Source organism: Geotrypetes seraphini, chromosome 11 (genome assembly GCF_902459505.1).
Source record: "Geotrypetes seraphini chromosome 11, aGeoSer1.1, whole genome shotgun sequence".
In the NCBI taxonomy this organism is placed as follows: Eukaryota; Metazoa; Chordata; class Amphibia; order Gymnophiona; family Dermophiidae; genus Geotrypetes; species Geotrypetes seraphini.
In genome coordinates, this window is record NC_047094.1 from 46,812,779 (window position 1) to 46,831,430 (window position 18,652).

Genomic DNA, 18,652 nt, shown 5'->3' on the forward strand with positions numbered 1-18,652 from the left:
ACCCCATCTAGCTTTTTTCCCTCTTTCTTCCCCCCCCCCTGCTTCTAGCATCTGGCTCACCTGCCTGTCCTTCCCTTTCTTTCCTGCTGTGGGTTTTTCTTTCCGTCTTCATCCCCTTGGCCCAGAATCCTTTTCCCTTTCACTCCCTCCTTCCAATTTGAGCCGGGAACACGAGCGATCGCACGGTCCACGCAGCCACCACTCGCCTGCCCAATCGATCCTACTGTTTAGCCAGCTCTCTCCCTTCGCCTCACCTTAGTTTGTAGGTTTTGTTTTTCGGCGACATGCACGCTTTCCCAAAGAGCCGCGCACGCGCGGTTGCTCAGTGTTCAATCTTCTGCTCTGCTGCAACTTCCTGTTTCCGGTTGCGTCAGAGCAGAAGATCGAAACTGAACAGCAGCGGGTGCGCGGCTCTCTGATAGCGTGTGGGTCGCCGAAAAAGAAAACCTACAAACTAAGGTGAGGAGAAGGGAGAGAGCTGGCTAAACACTAGGATCGATTGGGCAGGCGGGTGTGGGCTTCGGTGACCGCACGATCCTTCATGCCTCACTGCGGGGACAAGACCATTCACCGCCCCACGGGCGGTGAATGGCCTTGTCCCCGTCACCGCAGCGACTGCTAGTTTTCGTTCCCCGTTTCGGCGGGTGACCCGCAGCTAAAATGCGGTGGCCGCGGGTAAACCGCCACCGTGTCATTCTCTACTTTGAACCTCAACAATTAAGTGCTTTCTTGGCAATGTCTCGGCTGGATGAAGGAAAATGCTCAAGTGCTCAATAGTTATAGAGATGCTCCTACCTCAGCACTATTTGTAGTTATCTTGCTAATTATAATATATTTTCCTTTATTTTTCGTCTATGTGTATTCTTGGAATCCTAGGTGGAGGACTTGAGTGTCTTAGTTAATCTTTCTTTTTCTTAATTTTAAACCTTCTTTGTAAATGGTATTAAGGTATGATTTACAATGTATGTAGTATTATTTTCACTAATTCACTTTCTGTACAAGTGCTTATTTACTTGGTTTGTAAATTATGAAACTTTATGCTGTGAGTATGGGCTACTGGGCTTGATGGACTATTGGTCTGACCCAGTAAGGCTATTCTTATGTTCTTACCCTAAACATAACCGACAGCCAATGGAGCTGACAAAGCACAAGGGTGATGTGAGCAGACCTAGACACACTTGTAACTAGGTGGGCAGCTGTAGTTTGGACCATCTGCAATGCCCTACATTTGGCATTTGATATGCCAAAGGAGTCCATAAGAAAAAGCAAAGAGGGTCGGTCTTCAAATGAACCACACTTTATTGGCAACCAATATAGGCTAAAGAAATACTGGACTCGACACGGGCTGTATATGGGCGAATGAGCCTGCATCAGGAGTCCAGGATGTAAGTACGGAGTTAGTCAATGCCCATAAACACAATGCCAAATCACAAAATAGACAGGCATTGCCAAGGTTTACATCACTGGGATATCACTTCCCAGCTTCCCACATGAACCTCATGTATAATCTGCTATGCGATATTCTATAAAGTGTGTGCCAATATTCAATGGTGTTTATGTTGCAGGTGGACGTTCACACAGGTAGAGTTTGGGTGGCACACACTTTTGTACATGTGAACTACTATAGCAGTAGTCTTTACTAATTTTTAGGTCAGGGCTCCTTTGGACCTAAAATGAGCTGAAGGAGAACCGCCAAATATCTTCCCATGTAAGGCTGTGACACTGCTGACCAGTGCGTGTCAATGACATCTGCCCCACCTTCAAACTTTTTATTGAGTGTATCCTCATGGAGGTAGGCATTTTAAAATGCATTCTCTTCATCTATTGAGAAATGTCTTGATCTTCAAGCAGGTAGCTTCTTCTCCCACGAGCTTGGGCAGAGAGGCAGAGTAACAGAGAAAAAGCCAGAAATGATGAGGGTCACCAGAGAGGCCTTCAAGGGTTGCCACTGTCACCACTGTCACCCGGACCTTGTTTTGAAGAACACTGTACTATAGTCTACCCACATTCCCTAACAATCCAGGTGCAAGTACTAGTGCTAGTGTAAGTGATTCCACCTAAAAACTAAGAGTGCTTTTGACCTATTATACTAAGGTGGCCCACGACAGTAAGCAAAAAAAAAAAAAAAATCAACCTTGCCAAATTTTGTCTCCACAAGGCTGATTTTTGTCCACTTGGTCTTATGTGTCAAATTTCAGCTTGATTAGACAATATTTAGAGGTCACATCAGCATGCACTGTTTGCTTGTGTGTTGTTTTATGTAGTGTGATTGCACATAATTAGTTTGTATGGCGTAATCTAGTTTGTGATCTGCATCCAAAAACTGGCTCATTAGGAAGTTGGTCTTGTCAGCTGTCAAACGCTAGAGTGCCACGTGGACTGGATGTTTTTTGACTGGTCAATTTTCATCACTATGACGAAGGAAAACCTTTACCGGAAAGTTATTTGTTGGCATGTGAGCCAGTGATGGCGGTATGGGATTGAGCCAGGATACCGACCCAACGCACAGACTCTTGCATTAGGAAGTTGAAGAAACTACAGAAATGAAATCGTTGCAAACAAGGCGCTCACAGCCATTTCTAGACATCTATGCATTCTGTCCGAGCACCTAGCAGCGCTTGCCTTTTTTGATGACAGAATCGCACCAAAAACAAAGCTACGAATGGTGCAAAGCTTGCAGTGTCCAACGTTGCCAGATATTCCACGTCTCACGCGCACAGATGAAACGGAAACCTGTGACCTTTGAAAGTCTTGTAACACAGTACACAGTCATGTTTTGATCTCTTGATTAAAGGAGGATCAGCAAAAGCAAAAATATTCCTGAAGAAACATCCCATAGGGTGGACCGACGATCCAGTTTTCAAGGAACTTTGAAACTGGGCATCTAATGTTAATGATGCAGCAGAACGAGGGATAAGCCTCATTCAAAAATTTTTTGACAAAAGATGAAGAACAGAAGCAATTTGTTGTTTGGCTGGTGGCCAGCCATCAAAAGAAGTTTCCTTCTGCATTGAAGGCTGCTCTTATGTCATAGATCGTTGATTATTTGTTGAGTGAACAAGAATTACAATATGCTGTTAAGCTTAAAAAACAGCAAGGTGGGGCGACCCCTAATCTTTGTTTGTTTTAAGTCAGATTATGTGGGTTTTTCATTTTTACATAAAGGAATAAAATTAGCTTTGTGGACAAATGAAATGTTTTTAATTTTTTGGGACCACCCTACTATTACACTGATATTCTAAAAAGGTAAGTAAGCATATGCTTCTCTTTATAGAATAGGCTCCATTTTTGGGGGCGCTTACAAATAAGTGCACCTTTTATAGAATTGCCCTCAATATTTTCAAGTAACTATTTCTACCAATTGCAAATCATCAATTAATAATAATCCCCTTCCTTTCAAAAATTTACAATTGATTTGTTGGTTCATAGACAGTAACGCGGAAGACAAAGGCACGCGCCGACAACTGAGCGTAAGACGGAGGCGCGCGCCAAAGAAAAAGACTGTTTTCAGGGGCTGCGACGGGGGTTTTTGTTGGGGAGCCCCCCACTTTACTTAATACAGATCGCGGCAGCGTTGTGGGGGGTTTAGGGGGTTGTAACCCCCCACATTTTAGTGAAAACGTAACTTTTTCCTTAAAAACAGGGAAAAAGTTAAGTTTTCAGTAAAATGTGGGGGGGTTACAACCCCCCACAACGCCCCCACAACGCGGCACGATCTGTATAAAGTAAAATGGGGGGTTCCCCCCCACGCCCCCCGTCGTAGCCCCTAAAAACAGTCTTTTTCTTTGGTGCGCACCTCCACACTGCGCTCAGTTGTCTGCTCGTGCCTTTGTCCCGGCGCGCTTTTGACCTGACACCGATTGTCTGCTCGCGCCTTTGTCCCGGCGCGCTTTTGACCTGACACCGATTTGTTGATCAAACAGCCAAGTTTTCACTTCAATTAATTCAGATTTATTTTGTGACACAGTCATGCATTCCCTCCTGCAATCCCCCCATCATTCTTCCAAATGACACCACATGAACTTTCTCACCTGGACACTCTCCCCTTCTCTGCAGACCAGAGGAGACTCCACTTGACTGTAGTCTGACCCCAAGACCCAGCCTTTGTCTATCAGTTGCACATTGCTCCCAGCCACCGTTGAGGCAGGCACTGGTGCCGTCTCCCTGTGCAGATTCACCGGCACCCGCTTGGAATGAAAGAGGCTGAAAAGAATGTCACCCCGGAGAATATCAAAGTCCCAAGTGATCACAGATTCACCTTCCAGGATTTCAACACCAATCTGCTCAAGAAGAAACCAATGGATGGGATTAAGGATCAGATTTAAGTTTTGTCCACATTATGACAAAAGCAAAGTATGAAAAGCTCATATACCGTATATACTCAAATATAAACCGAGATTTTGGGAACAAAAAAAAAGACCCATAAATGGGAATCTCAGTTTATATTTGAGTCTTTCCTCCCACCCTTCCTCCTGGTAGTGTCCTCCTCCTCTACCACCACTGACAGCTAACACACAATCACCACTTGTGGTCTTTATTAATTTTTAAATCAGGGCCACTTTGGACCTAAAATGAGCTGAAGGAGAACTGCCAAATATCTTCCCATGCAAGGCTGTGACACTACTGACCAGTGTGTGTCAATGACATCTGCCCCACCAGCCTGCCTTCAAACTTTTTATTGAGTGTATCCTCATGGAGGTAGGCATTTTAAAATGAATTCTCTTCATCTATTGAGAAATGTCTTGTTCTTCAAGTGGGCAGCTTCTTCTCCCATGAACTTAGATAGAGAGGCAGAATAGCAGAGAAAATGCCAGATTGATGATGAGGACCACTACAGAGGTCTTCAGGGGTCACCCACTGTCCCCCGGGTCTTGCACTGAAGAACACTGTACTATAGTCTACCCACATTCCCTAATAATCCCTGAACTGGCAGAGTTCTCCTTCCTTCCCCCCCCCACCCGAACAGGCACGGCTCACCCTTCTCTCTCTCCCCCTAGGTGAACCCCACTTTCCCGATCCACTGGAAGCCCCCCCCCCCAGGTATTTCATACTTCTCTGGTGGTCTAGTGGTGCATTGGGGCAGGAGCAATTCTCACTCACTCCTGCCCATGCTGTCTCTACAGTAAAAATAGCTACTGTGACTTCCGGCAGCAATCTTGCAGAAGAAGAGCAGCACTTGGATGTGATCATATGTGATGATCTTAATGTGGACAAACATATAGAAAAGCTTGTTGATGGTTGTGACAGCTAATGCACTCTTCCTCCACCTATGTCCTGCCCAGATCTCACTCTCTTCCATGTTCAGCAGCCAACGGCAGCTACCTTTTTAATGCAGGGCACAGTGGAGGGGGGCTTTGTGCTACTGTGTACCACACGGTAAGCCCCATATTAGCTGGTTAATGCAGCCTAGCAGACAGCCCCTAAACATTTTTTCAGGAGAATTCCCACTTCCCTGGCTACAACAGTATTTTATCTGCAGACCTGCCCAGCCGATACGCATAGTGCATATACTTTTACGGTTTACTAGGAACATACGTCCTTGGATGTAGAGTCTGAAACTATACATGTACTTTTGAATGTCAATAAATTATCTACACAAAGCAGATATCGGGTGTGTGCATGGGCACCGTTCCTGGGATATTTTTCAAAATGGAAGCTCAGGCAGTTATAAAATACATCCGATATGAACATTTCTGAGCAAGTCCCTAAACTCCAGCAGTCTCAGGACCCGTTCCATAAAACCAGGCATTTATAAATACGGAAATGAATGTCTAGATGAATCAGCTACGCCCAGTCATATGTTATAGCAATGCCAGGTGGCGGTTTTGTTTTGGACTCGGTTAATAACCTGGATTTCCATTCTCTGGAACTTTTGAATTAAGAGAAACCCCAAAATTATTTGATAAATATGATTTTACAACACTGACTCTGCACGGGCTACTAGACTTTTTGAAAAGAGCCATCCTTATGGCGACAAAGCTACTTATGGATTTCTCCCACTGTGCCTACATTTCAAGCTTGGAGACGACAAATAGTAGCTCTTTTGAACACAGAAAGACTGGCAATACAAGATGTCACATTGAAGCCTGACATTATGTTTTAAAAAAATATGGGAAAAATTCTGGTTTTACATTGACCCCCCCCCCCCAGTGGCTCGTAGCCTTATTCTGAATAAATGATGAGTTTTTGGACTTTACACTGGTTAACGAGGTAGCACCTAGGTTTGGTGGGAGGGAGGTTGGTTAGGGATTTGTTGTGTATGATAAAATATTTCTTTATATCTGTAGACAATCACATGACTGTAGTTCTATGGGTTTGATATCTAGTATTTATACGTTTGGACATCTGATACCCAATAAAAATGTGCTAATGTTACAACAGCAGGGCTGCTAATTCAACGTCATCCCCAGCTCAGTAATGCAATCCATTCTTTCCTGCCTGTAAAATATATCTTAAATTTTATTTAACAATCCATTTTTCTATATGACTGTCTTTGCAGCTCTCAGATTCCCTATATTGGCAACATGTTTCTCCTTCTGTGTGACAGAATGATTAGACTTCACACTGTCAGCAAGGAGGAGAAAGAAAGTTTGGAAGATGGCAGGGGCAAGAGAGGTCACAAATCTGGCAGAGCCAGGCTAGAGCAGGACACCAGAATAAAAACATGTTCGGTATACCATTTATCATAAGATAGCTAAAAAACAAAACAAAACCCGGCAACAGTTAACATAAAATAAAAGGAGGGTAAATTAGACTGACAGGACTTACTGGACATGATGCAAACACTTGTAGGTAGATCCCACAGTACAAAAAGGCTTCTTATATATATATATCTCTCTCTTAAAAAAGTGTGTTTCATGCCACGCCATACCTCATGCGGGGCTCCCTTTAAAACACAGGCAGAGTGGTAAATGGTTTCAGTCCAGAGCCGGATGTGGTCAGATATCTCTGCTTCTTCTGTCTGATAAAGAAATTTGGGAACAAGGCCTCCTTCTGGGACACTGCACTGAAAGAAAATCAACAATATTACAAAAAATGGAAGGAAAAGCCGCTGAAGTCCATATGTGTGCAAATTCAAGTCAGAATTCAATTGCTCACATGAAAAAAAGGAGTACACTTCCCTCTCTATATTTGTGGGGGTAAGGGGCAGAGCTGGCCCACGAATATTGAAAAATTGCGAATAACTTTTAGGGCCGACTGTGACCCACCCCGCCTCACGGACCTCTCCACACCTTACCTGGTGTTATAGCAGTGAAGCAGAGCAGGAGTAATCTTTCTATGCTTTTGCCCCGTGCAGAGCTGTCAACAAAAATGGCTGCTGTGAGTTCCTGCTGTAGCCTCGTGAGACCATGGGAACTCACGGCGGCCATTTTTGTTGACAGTTCTGCATGGGGCTGGAGGGTAGAAAGATCGGTCCTGCCCCGCTTCACCGCTAGGCCACCAGGTACAGTGTGAAGAGGTCCGGAAGGCGGGGGTGGGTCAGGGTTTAGAAACTCACGAATAACCGAAGTCGCAAGTCCTAAACCCGTGAATTTGGAGGGAAAAGTGTAATTCTCTTTCACTGAAGTACCTGTATATAAAAACCACTCAGATAACCTCCATTGATAGCCAGTATAGAAAATACTAATAAACTTCTTAATCTGATATATGCATTGGGCTCTGATTAATGTTTAACTGCCAGCTTGATAACCTTGGTCATCTCTGATTTTTTTGTCTTCATTGACGATTAGTGGAGTTTTTTTTCCTTCTTTTTCTGTATTTTAAAAACAAAATGCAAATGAAAGCCCAATATAATCTTGATAAACTATCTGCCCTGAACCTTACCACACATTCCCCTCCAAGAAAGTCAGGAATCATTTCCTTGTCCAGGTAATCAACGAGTCCACCCACTCCTTGGTAGTTATTACCGCTATAGATCAAGAACTTCTGCCTTGTATTCTCATTGATAAAGGGGCTGACCTGCAGTGAGAGAGAAGGGAGATAGGGTTAGTGGCAACCTGGACTCATCTCCAGGGAACATCTCCTTGTAGAAGATTCTTACAGTATTCTAGGCAGGGATTAGGGGCACTGCAGAAGAAAAGGAAAAATCTTTCAAGGCATCTAGCATGGTGCAGAGTAGAGAATGATACTGGGAAAAAATCTGTCCCCTTAACCGCCCCGTCCCCTTCACCGCCCCATCACCGCCATTCCCTTCACCGCCATCCCCTTCACCGCCCCGTCACCGTCACTGCCATCCCATTCACCGCCCCGTCACCGTCCCCGCAGCATCCATATAAGCCTCAGTACTGCGAAACACCATGAAGACAGAAGAGAGTCCTGCCATTACTACTACTGCACTGAGAATCTGTTTCAGTGCCTCTGCCCTGTAGTAAAAACAGAACATAAAATAAATCAATTGACTTGTCCTCCCTTGCAATGGCGTGTCCCCCATGTTCATCTATAGCTCGAATCAGGTCAATTGTGCACACTAAAAATGCCCACCTGAGCACATAATCATGCAGATGCTGCTGTACAATGAGCAACAGGAGGATCTGGAACGTGAGCGCAGGCAGGTAGTGATACAAAAAGAGCAGACACCCGACCGATTGCAGTGTTCCGCCATCTCCCTCCCTCCACCTCACCTTAGATGTAGAGTATGCCGGCTTTCTTTTTCGCCCAGCCGCATGCGCGGCTGCTCAATTGTACAATATTCTCCTCTGACGCAACCGGAAACAGAAGTTACAGGAGAGGAGAAGATTGATCAACTCGAGCAGCCGCGCATGCGGCTGGGCAAAAAAGAAAGCCGGCATACTCTACATCAATGTTTTTTAACCTTTTTACACCCGTGGACTGGCAGAAATAAAAGAATTATTTTGTGGACCGGCAAACTATTAGGACTAAAATTTAAAAACCCCGTATCCGCCCTATCTCCACGAGCTCGGTCACCTCAGTAACTATAGAAAAATAGACAAATATAGTGCAAAATATAGACAGCAGATATAAATTCTCAAAACTGACACATTTTGATCACTAAATTGAAAATAAAATCATTTTTTCTACCTTTGCTGTCTGGTGATTGATTTCATGAGTCTCTAGTTGCATTTCCTTCTGTCTGTGTATCCTTTCTTTCTTTCTGCACTCAGGCCCAAGAATTGTCCCTTTCTATTCCCTCCCTCTTTCCTTCCTATGTCCTTAGTGCCCCCGGTGCCTCCTTCCCATGTCTTTAGTGCCCCCAGTGCCTCTTTCACATATCCTTAGTGCCCCTTCCTGTCTTTAGTGCCCCCAGTGCCTCCTTCCCATGTCTTTAGTGCCCCCAGTGCCTCCTTCCCATGTCCTTAGTGCCCCTTCCTGTCTTTAGTGCCTCCAGTGCCTTCTTCCCATGTCTTTAGTGCCCCCAGTGCCTCCTTCCCATGTCCTTAGTGCTCCTTCCTGTCCTTAGTGCCCCCAGTGCCTCCTTCCCATGTCCTTAGTTCCCCTTCCTGTCTTTAGTGCCCCCAGTGTCTCCTTCCCATGTCTTTAAACTAAACTAAACCTTAAGTTTATATATCGCATCATCTCCACGGAAGTAGAGCTCGGCACGGTTTACAAGAACTTAAAAATGAGAAAGGATAGGAAAAGGTTTACATAAGTTTATAAACAGAGTGGAAAAGTAAGGGAAAAAAGAAATTACATGTTAGAGAAGAGCCAGGTTTTTAGTTGCTTGCGGAATAAATGGAGGGAGCTCAGGTTCCGCAGCGGGATAGTAAGGTCGTTCCAGAGACCTGTGATTTTGAATAGAAGTGATTTTCCCAGTTTACCTGCGTGGAGAATTCCATGTAGGGAGGGGAAGGATAGTTTTAATCTTTGGGCGGTCCTGGTGGAGTCAGGGCACGAGGAGTTAAAGGAAAGTGGGATTAGGGAAGGAAGGATGCCGTGAATAATCTTAAAAGCCAGGCAAGAGCATTTGAATTGGATTCTAGAAGTCACTGGGAGCCAGTGAAGATTGGCCAGGAGTGAGGAGACGTGGTCAGATTTACATTTTGCAAAGATCAGCTTGGCTGCAGTATTCTGAATAAGCTGGAGTCTTTGGAGGCTTTTTTTTTGTTAAGCATAAGTAAATGGCATTGCAGTAGTCACGTTTGGAAAGGATGATGGATTGGACGAGGACGGCGAAATGTTTTTGGCGGAAGCAGGGTCTTGCTTTCCTTAGCATGTGGAGGCTGAAAAAAGTATGATTTTGACAAGGAGTTGAGGTGGTCGTTGAGGGAGAGAGAGGAGTCAATAATGATGCCAAGGACCTTGCTTGAGAACTCAAGGAGTAAAGCAGTGCCTGAGGGTAGTGCGAAGAGGGTAGGCAGGTGTTCTAACTTTGGGCCAAGCCAGAGTAATTTTGTTTTTGATTCATTTAGTTTCATCTGTACCGAAAGGGACCAGGAGTGGAGTCTCATTATGCAGGATGCTATGTTATCGTGGAGGTTGGTGAGGTTCTGGTCTGTTTCAAGAAGGACAAGGATATCATCGGCGTATGTGTAGATTGTTTCAAGGGAGGAAAGCTGGAGGAGCTTCAGTGAGGACATATAGATATTAAAAAGAATAGGGGATAGGGGTGATCCCTGAGGGACACCGCAAGAAGGAGACCAAGGAGCGGACATGGTGCCATTAGAATTGACAATGTAGGAGCAAGAGCAAAGAAAGTTTGAGAACAATTAAGAAAGGTGGAATCAATTCCTATCTCGGAAAGTTGATAAAGTAGTATGTCGTGGTGGACGACATCAAAAGCAGCAGAGAGGTCAAATTGTAAAAGTACAGCGAATTTGTTTCGAGAATGTAGTTGTTGCACCTTTGATATTAGGGAAACAAGGAAAGACTCGGTGCTGAAGCTGGGTCTAAAGCCATGTTGATAGGGGGGAAGAATGGAGAATCTCTCTAGGTAAGAAGATAGCTGGATAGCGACTATGGTCTCAAGCAGTTTGGTTAGGAGGGGGATATTTGCTAAGGGGCAGTAGTTCGATGGTGAGGAAGGTTCGAGATCAGCTCTTTTCAGAAGAGGGGATAAGGCAATGTGTCCCATTTCTGTGGAGAACAGGCCAGATAGTAGGGCAATGTTTACAAGATTGGTAAGGGAGGAGATGGCCTGCGCAGGAATGTTATCATAAAGGTAGGATGGGAAAGGATCTAGGATACATTTGCAGGATTTCAATTTGAGGCAAAGTTTAGAGATCTGGGGTTCGGAGGCTAGTTCGAAGGCAGTCCAGGATCTATCAGCAGGGATAGGGTTGGAGTCGTTGGGAGGTAGAGAATTGTAAAAGATGGTTGGGAGGAAGGAACATCTTATGGTGATGATCTTTTCGTTGAAGAATTTGGCTAGGTCGTTTGCGGATGGGGGAGAGAGGGGAAGGTGGAGTCATTTTTTGAGGTTAAATTACGCCAGATGTTGAAAAGTGTACTAGTTTGGTTTTTTGATCTGGTGATTTTGTCACCATTGAAATTTTTCCTTGCTTTTTTCAATACAGTGTTGTAGAATTTGATGTTGTCTCTCCAGGATTGTCTGTCAGAAGGGGATTTCGATTTTTTCCATTTCCGCTCCAGTGCTCGACATTTCTACTTCAATTTCCTATGAAATGGAAGATACCAGGGAACCTTGTGGGAGTGGGAGATGGGTTTAGTAGATAGAGGGGCAAGAGCACGGTAAGTGGATTCGGAAAGGGTGACCCAGTTGTGCCAGTTGGAATCAGGGTCGGTATGGTTAGGAAAAGGAGGAAGTTGGTTGAGAAACTGGGACCAGAACAGTTCACTCGTGATTTTTTTGCGGTAGGTGATATAGTTTGTGGCTCGGGGAGGAGTGCCCAGGTGGGACATGAAAATGAGAAGGCAGAAGGAGCCAAGAAGGTGATCAAACCAGGGGACATGTTCCCAACGGGCTTCTTCAGCAGAAGTTTTGTGTTCAGTCAGGTCTAGGAAGCTGATGATGTCTAGAGTATGCCCCTTATCATGGGTAGGGGTGGGCGGAGGGAGAGTGAAACCGAGGGAGGTGAGGAAGTCTTTGAAATCGGTTGCATCCTTGTTGGTGTTATCATCTAGTTGGAGGTTAATATCGCCAATGATCAATAGTCTCTGGAATTTTAGGAAGGCCCTTGTTATGGTCTCTAGAAGGAGTTCGGAGAATTTGTTCCAGGGGGTGGGTGGGCGGTAAAGTAGCAGGATGCCTAATGGGTAGGGATGGAGTTCATCATTGACTGAGGCTAGCAAGAATTCTAGTGATGTATGGCTGCCCTTTCCAAGGAGCTGGACATCAAAAAATGATTTGTAAAGCAGGGCCAGGCCTCCTCCCCTCCGGTTGGTTCTGGGTGAGAAGAGATCATAGTAGCCAGGGGGGCAGAGTTCGTTTTGTGTGAAAGAGTCATCTCTTTTGATCGATGTTTCTGTGATGCACAGGAAACCAGGGTCGAAATCTCCGAGTAAGTCTTTTAGTATTTGGGTCTTGTTTCGGGCTGATCTGGCGTTACAGTAGAGAATTGGGACTGGGGTGAGAGAGTCAGAGGTATGGTTGGGTAGGTTGGCAGGAGAAACAGGCGTTAAGGAGGAGTGATTGACTCCACGGTGTTTTGTGAAAGGATGGTTTCTGGTTCGTATTAGTATGGGAATTTTAAGGCCATGGCAGGTGCTGTTGGAGTATGTGGAGTCGGGGAGGTGGGGGGGAGGGGTTTTTGGCAGTGAGAAGTGCTGGTGAACGAGCATAGTAGGAGAAGGAGGAGCCAGGAAGGTGGTTTCATGATGGGAAACAAGGAGAAACCAACGAGTGGGGTTGGATTTTCCAGGCAGGTGGGGGAGAGTTTGGTTGGGTGAGGACTGAGGGAAACAGGAGAGGGACGAAAACTGAGAGAGAATTTGCACGCAATTAGAAGCTAATGAGGTACTGACGGTGTGGGACTAACAATAGCTAATAGTGAGATACAGACTGAGGTGGGGCTTAGCATATGTTACTAGTAAGGTAGACATAGGGATGATGCTTAGCTGGGAAACAGTGATAACAGGTCTGTGCAAGCAATAGCAGACTATACTATACAAACAGTACTGACTATACATGCAGTAACAAATTTTACATGCTATAACAGGCTATGGTGTTATTCATAACAATCTATAACGAGCAGTACATGCAGATTATAGTACATGCAGTTTATAGTGCATGCAATGGGTAGAACAGGCAGATGATAGTATTTGCAAGACGCTACGCAGCCTTAGCCGGCACGCCGAACGTCTGCGAGCCGATTCACTTGGTGTGATTTGTGTGGTTTTGCTAACCCGGGGGGGCGGAGCTGGCTCATACGCCCGGCTGCAGGGGGCAGTTTCGGTGGAAGCTCCATGCAGGAGCTGGCCTCGACTTCCAAAACGCTGCCAAATGCAGCAAGAGGGAGATCCGACGAGCTCTGTGAGGGAGCTGGAAAGAAAAGCTCCGTGGAGGAGTTGGAGCTGGGAACTCTGAACGCTGCCGACTGCAGCTTCAGCCAGGAGCCCACCAGGGCCCCCAGTGCCTCTTTCACATATCCTTAGTGCCCCTTCCTGTCTTTAGTACCCCCAGTGCCTCCTTCCCATGTGTTTAGTGCCCCCAGTGCCTCCTTCCCATGTCCTTAGTGCCCCCAGTGCCTCCCTCCCATGTCCTTAGTGCCCCTTCCTGTCTTTAGTGCCCCCAGTGCCTCCTTCCCATGTCCTTAGTGCCCCTTCCTGTCTTTAGTGCCCCCAGTGCCTCCTTCCCATATTCTTAGTGCCCCTTCCTGTCTTTAGTACCCCCAGTGCCTCCTTCCCATGTGTTTAGTGCCCCCAGTGCCTCCTTCCCATGTCCTTAGTGCCCCTTCCTGTCTTTAGTGCCCCCAGTGCCTCCCTCCCATGTCCTTAGTGCCCCTTCCTGTCTTTAGTGCCCCCAGTGCCTCCTTCCCATGTCCTTAGTGCCCCTTCCTGTCTTTAGTGCCCCCAGTGCCTCCTTCCCATATTCTTAGTGCCCCTTCATGTCTTTAGTGCCCCCAGTGCATCCTTCCCATGTCTTTAGTGCCCCTAGTGCCTCCTTCCTATGTTCCTCTCGCTGCCTTCCACACTTTGTCCCACCCCCACCCCGAAGCCTGCCTGTCTACCTCTGTCCCTCTCTCCCTAGCCAAAGCCAGCCTGCTGCCTCCCTGCCGCTCAAAAAAAAAAAAAAAAAGCCTCCTTCCTTTCCCCCTGCTCTTACCGCCATGCTGCAGCTGCTAAAGCCGACAGGAAGTCTTTCCGAGTCAATTCTGAAGTCGGAGAGGACGTTCTGGGCCAGCCAGGCAGCGATTGGCTGGCTCAGAACGTCCTCTCCGACATCAGAATTGACGTCAGAAAGACTTCCTGTTGGCTTTAGTAGCTGCAGCATGGCGGTAAGAGCAGGGGAAAAGGAAGGAGGCTTTTTTTTTTGCGCCTGTCCATCTTGCCGACCCTGCTCTACATCAAAGGTGAGGTGGAGGGAGGGAGATGGCGGAACGCTGCGATCGGGCGGGTGGGGACCGCGCGATCCTTGAATGCCTCACTGCGGAGACAAGTCCATTCACCGCTCCACGGGGCGAATGGCCTTGTCCCCGTCCCCGCAGAGACCACTATTTTTTCTTCCCCGTTTTGGCGGGTTACCCGCAGCTACTCGCGGCTAGCCGCAGGTAACAACCACCGTGTCATTCTTTAGTGCAGAGCAGTGCTTCCAATCTGATCTCAGGTGGTCTGCTCTTCAGGATACCCACAAGGAATATGCATGAGATAGATTTGCATATTTATTTAATTTTCTATACCATTCTCTCCAAGAAGCAAAGAATTGTTTACATGAATTTATTCAGGTATTCAAGCATTTCTCCCCATCTGTCCCAGCAGGCTCACACTCTATCTGATGTACCTGTGGTAAGGGGGAGATTAAGTGACTTGCCCAGGGTCACAAGGAGCAGCATGGGTTTGAACCCACAACTTCAGGGTGCTGAAGCGTCACTTTTGGCAGTGATCCTTGGCGAATTAATCATATAGGCACTTGTTGTTACCTTCACTTTTTTTTGCGGTATACTTTATACCTTATTAACCATGGACCCCTGACGAAGGAGTGTTGTCCGAAACACGGACCGTGTTGGGTCCCTTGGTTGGTAAAAAGGTTTTATATTACTGCATTTTAGTTTTGGTACAATAAATATTGCCTGCATCTTGTACATCGTCTGCAGTTTTTGTTTGGTTTTCCTGTTTTGGTGATTTTACTGCAGATTTTGTGGGTTTCTTTTAGTATCTCTCAGTGCTCATTATCTGGTTTCTCTCAGTATTTGTAACACTGCTGTTACAATCCCAGGGGGGGCCTGTCCTTTCAACAAATTCCCAATGCTTGTGCTGTAGAGCTGGTGACCACGGTTCATAGTCTTAAGCGCGCGAGACTGATGCGCACCGACAAACGAGCGCCGACAATTCAGCGCAGGACTTCATCGTGCCGAAGAAAAACCTTCTTTTAAAGGGCTCCGATGGGGGGTCTTGGTGGGGAACCCCCCCACTCTACTTAATAGTGATCGCGCTGGCGTTGGGGGGGGGATTTGGGGGGGTTGTAACCCCACATTATACTGTAAACTTAACTTTTTCTCTATTTTTTAGGGAAAAAGTTTTCAGTATAATTTGGGAGGTTACACCCCCCACACCCCCCCCAACGCCAGCACGATCCCTATTAAGTAGAGTGGGGGGATTCCCTCCATACCCTCCCCCCCCATCGGAGCCCTTTAAAAGAAGGTTTTTCTTCGGCACGATGAAGTCCTGCGCTGAATTGTCGGCGCGCATCTGTCTCGCGCACTTAAGACCCGTCACCGGTGACCACACAGCTCGCACTATGTATGCTAGTCCCCTGCAACAGAGACTCACCAGTGTCCACAGCACAGGAAAGACCCTGGGGGCTCGTATGATGAGCAGCCGCCCCAGCGTCTCAGGATAATTGGCCTCCACCACTTCAATAATCCTAAGAAGGGTTTTGACTCCTGGTCGCCAAAGATGCCGCATGTTCAGCCCCTCCAGGTCCACAAGACAGGTCCAGGTCCTTAAACGGAGAAGCAAAACATAGTAACATAGTAAATGACAGCAGATAAAGTACCTACATGGTCCATCCAGTCTGCCTAACAGTCGCATTTTATGTTGAACTAACAATGCAGCATATTACTACAATTTATTTGCCGAGTTCCACTATAAGACGTCTTTCTCTCCCCCTGAAATATGCAAGACCTGTACTCAGATGATATGAATGTGATATAAAATACGCATACTAGCTCCTGATCCATACTCGTCATTTTCAGGGCTCAGATTATAAATAAGTCTGCCCTGCACTGACCCTATTCCTTAGTCCCTGAGGTTTTTTCAAAACATATAACATAACATTTACCATTCTGGGGCAGGCTGAAAGTCCATTGAGCTCAGTATCCTGTTTCCAAAAATGGCCAACCCAGGTCATAAGTACCTGACAAGATCCCAAGGAGTAAAACAGATTGCATACTGCTTATCCTAGGAATAAGCAGTGGATTTTCCCAAGTCCATCTTAAATAATGGCTTATGGACTTCTCTTTTAGCAAGTTATCCAAATCTTTTTTAAACCCTGCTAAGCTAACTGTTTTCACCACATTCTCTGGCAACAAATTCTGGAATTTAATTATACATTGCTTGAAGAAATATTTTTTCTGGTTTGTTTTAAATTTACTACTTAGCAGCTTCATTGCATGCCCCTTACTCCTAGTATTTTTGTAAACAAAAAGAGTAAATAAGAAATTCACGTCTATCTATTCCACCCCACTCAGTATTTTATATAGGCTTCTATCATATCTCCCCTGAGTCGTTTCTTTCTCCAGGCTGAAAAGCCCTAGCCACTTTAGCCTTTCCTCCTAGGGAAGTTATCGCATCCTTTTTATCATTTTCATTGCCCTTCTCTGTACCTTTTCTAATTCTGCTATATCTTTTTCACAGATGTGGCGACCAGAATTGCATACAATATTTGAGGTGCAGCTGCAACACAGAGCAATACAAGGGTATTATAAAATTATCATCATTTTTAAAATTCCTTTCCTGATAATACTAACCTTCTATTTGCTTTTTTAGTTGTTGCAGGTAGGTGCTAATGATTACCAGCTCTATGGCTTGCACTTAAATATTAGGTGCATTAATACTTGGATAGGCTCATATGCCATAAAAGGAACACAGGTGCTTATGTCCTTCACAGAAGAGGCTCTTTCAAGGTACCCTCTAGGCATCTAATTGTAGGTGCTCTGTTATAAAAATTGCCCCATGAATGACAGGTGGGGGGGGGGTGATTCTCAAGTCTTGCATGGAAGAATGCTGGTATAGAAGGACTGAGGTTCAGGGGTAGGCAATTCCGGTCCTCGAGAGCCACAGGCAGGCCAGGTTTTCAGGATATCCACAATAAATATGCATGAGATAGATTTGCATCTCAAGGAGGCAGTGCATGCAAATCCATCGCATACATATGCATTGTGGATATCCTGAAAACCTGACCTGCCTGTGGCTCTCAAGGACTGGAATTGCCTACCCCTGAGATAGACACTAGAGAATGACACGGTGACAAAATTCATCACCATTCCCGTCCCCGCGGATAACCATTTTCATGTCATTCTTTAAGGAGAAAGGGAAGAATCAGAGTATGAATGGCCACAACCACTGCCCCGCAAGCTTTGCTTTGAAGAATGCTGGTGTAGAAGGATTGAAGTTGAGATAGACACTACAGAATGACAGTCTCTGGTATCCAGAGCAGATATTGTGATGTCATAATGCCTCATTCCACCAGTGCCTGAGAGCCAATCACATCAGTGATGTCACAATGGCTTCATTATCCTTGACTCACATAAGAATGAGAGTATGAATGGCCACAACCACTGACCCGCAAGCTTTGCTTTGAAGAATGCTGGCGTAGAAGGACCGAGGTTGAAATAGACACTAGAAAATGACATGGGATTATTTCCTGCGGTTATCCGCGGGGACAGGAACAGTGATGAATTTTGTCACCGTGTCATTCTCTAATAGACACGAAAGAATGACACGGGATGATTTCCCGTAGTTATCCGTGGGGACGGGGAGAACAGAGAGCAGCCCTAGCCAGGGCATGGAATGAGGAGGGGCAATCACAGCTATGGATAACTGCAAGCAGACCTCTAGACGGCAAGTGAACGCTTCGCTTTTTCAGCCATTGTTTAATGGGCATTTCTGGGGGCAGCTACTGCATCTGTGGGTGCTTTACCAAGGGATTTTCTCATTGAGAATGTATACAGGTACTTTTCTCTGAAAGCTGCCACAAACGTCTGCACCTACAGTTTCTGCAGTTACTTATCTCTGAAATGCATTTCTTCCCCCCTCCCTTTAATCTAACCCCCAGGGCAGGCACTCCTCATTGAGCCTAGTTACCAAGTAACAGGCTTTTGAAAATCCCTCCACCTATTGTTGAATATGAGAATTGCACTTTATGTTTTGATTGCTGTATTCCAGTTTAAAAATGATAGGGAAAATGATTACACAAATAAACAAACATTACTCAGAGTGCACTCACCTAATAGGACAGCCGAACTCCTGTGTGTTTTCCTCACACCGTTTCTGTCCTTCTTCATTAATTGACAAAACCTATAGAGAAAACGATAAGCTCACACTCATGGAAAGCAACACCATGGCGTTACTTGGCCAG

At 45.7% G+C, this 18,652-nt stretch overlaps 1 protein-coding gene across 3 annotated transcripts in view; it reads right to left on the reverse strand.

Annotated features, from left to right (window-relative positions):
• SEC14L5 (SEC14 like lipid binding 5) overlaps positions 1–18,652 on the reverse strand; it is a 102,572-nt gene that overhangs the window by 10,421 nt on the left and 73,499 nt on the right. For all 3 annotated transcript variants that reach the window (XM_033914369.1, XM_033914370.1, XM_033914368.1), the window contains 5 exons: positions 18,521–18,591; positions 15,844–16,015; positions 7,825–7,959; positions 6,872–7,006; positions 4,032–4,280 (listed from right to left, as the gene is read on the reverse strand). In XM_033914369.1, the coding sequence (XP_033770260.1) occupies positions 4,032–4,280; positions 6,872–7,006; positions 7,825–7,959; positions 15,844–16,015; positions 18,521–18,591 (762 nt within the window). The remainder of the gene's footprint in view (positions 1–4,031; positions 4,281–6,871; positions 7,007–7,824; positions 7,960–15,843; positions 16,016–18,520; positions 18,592–18,652) is intronic.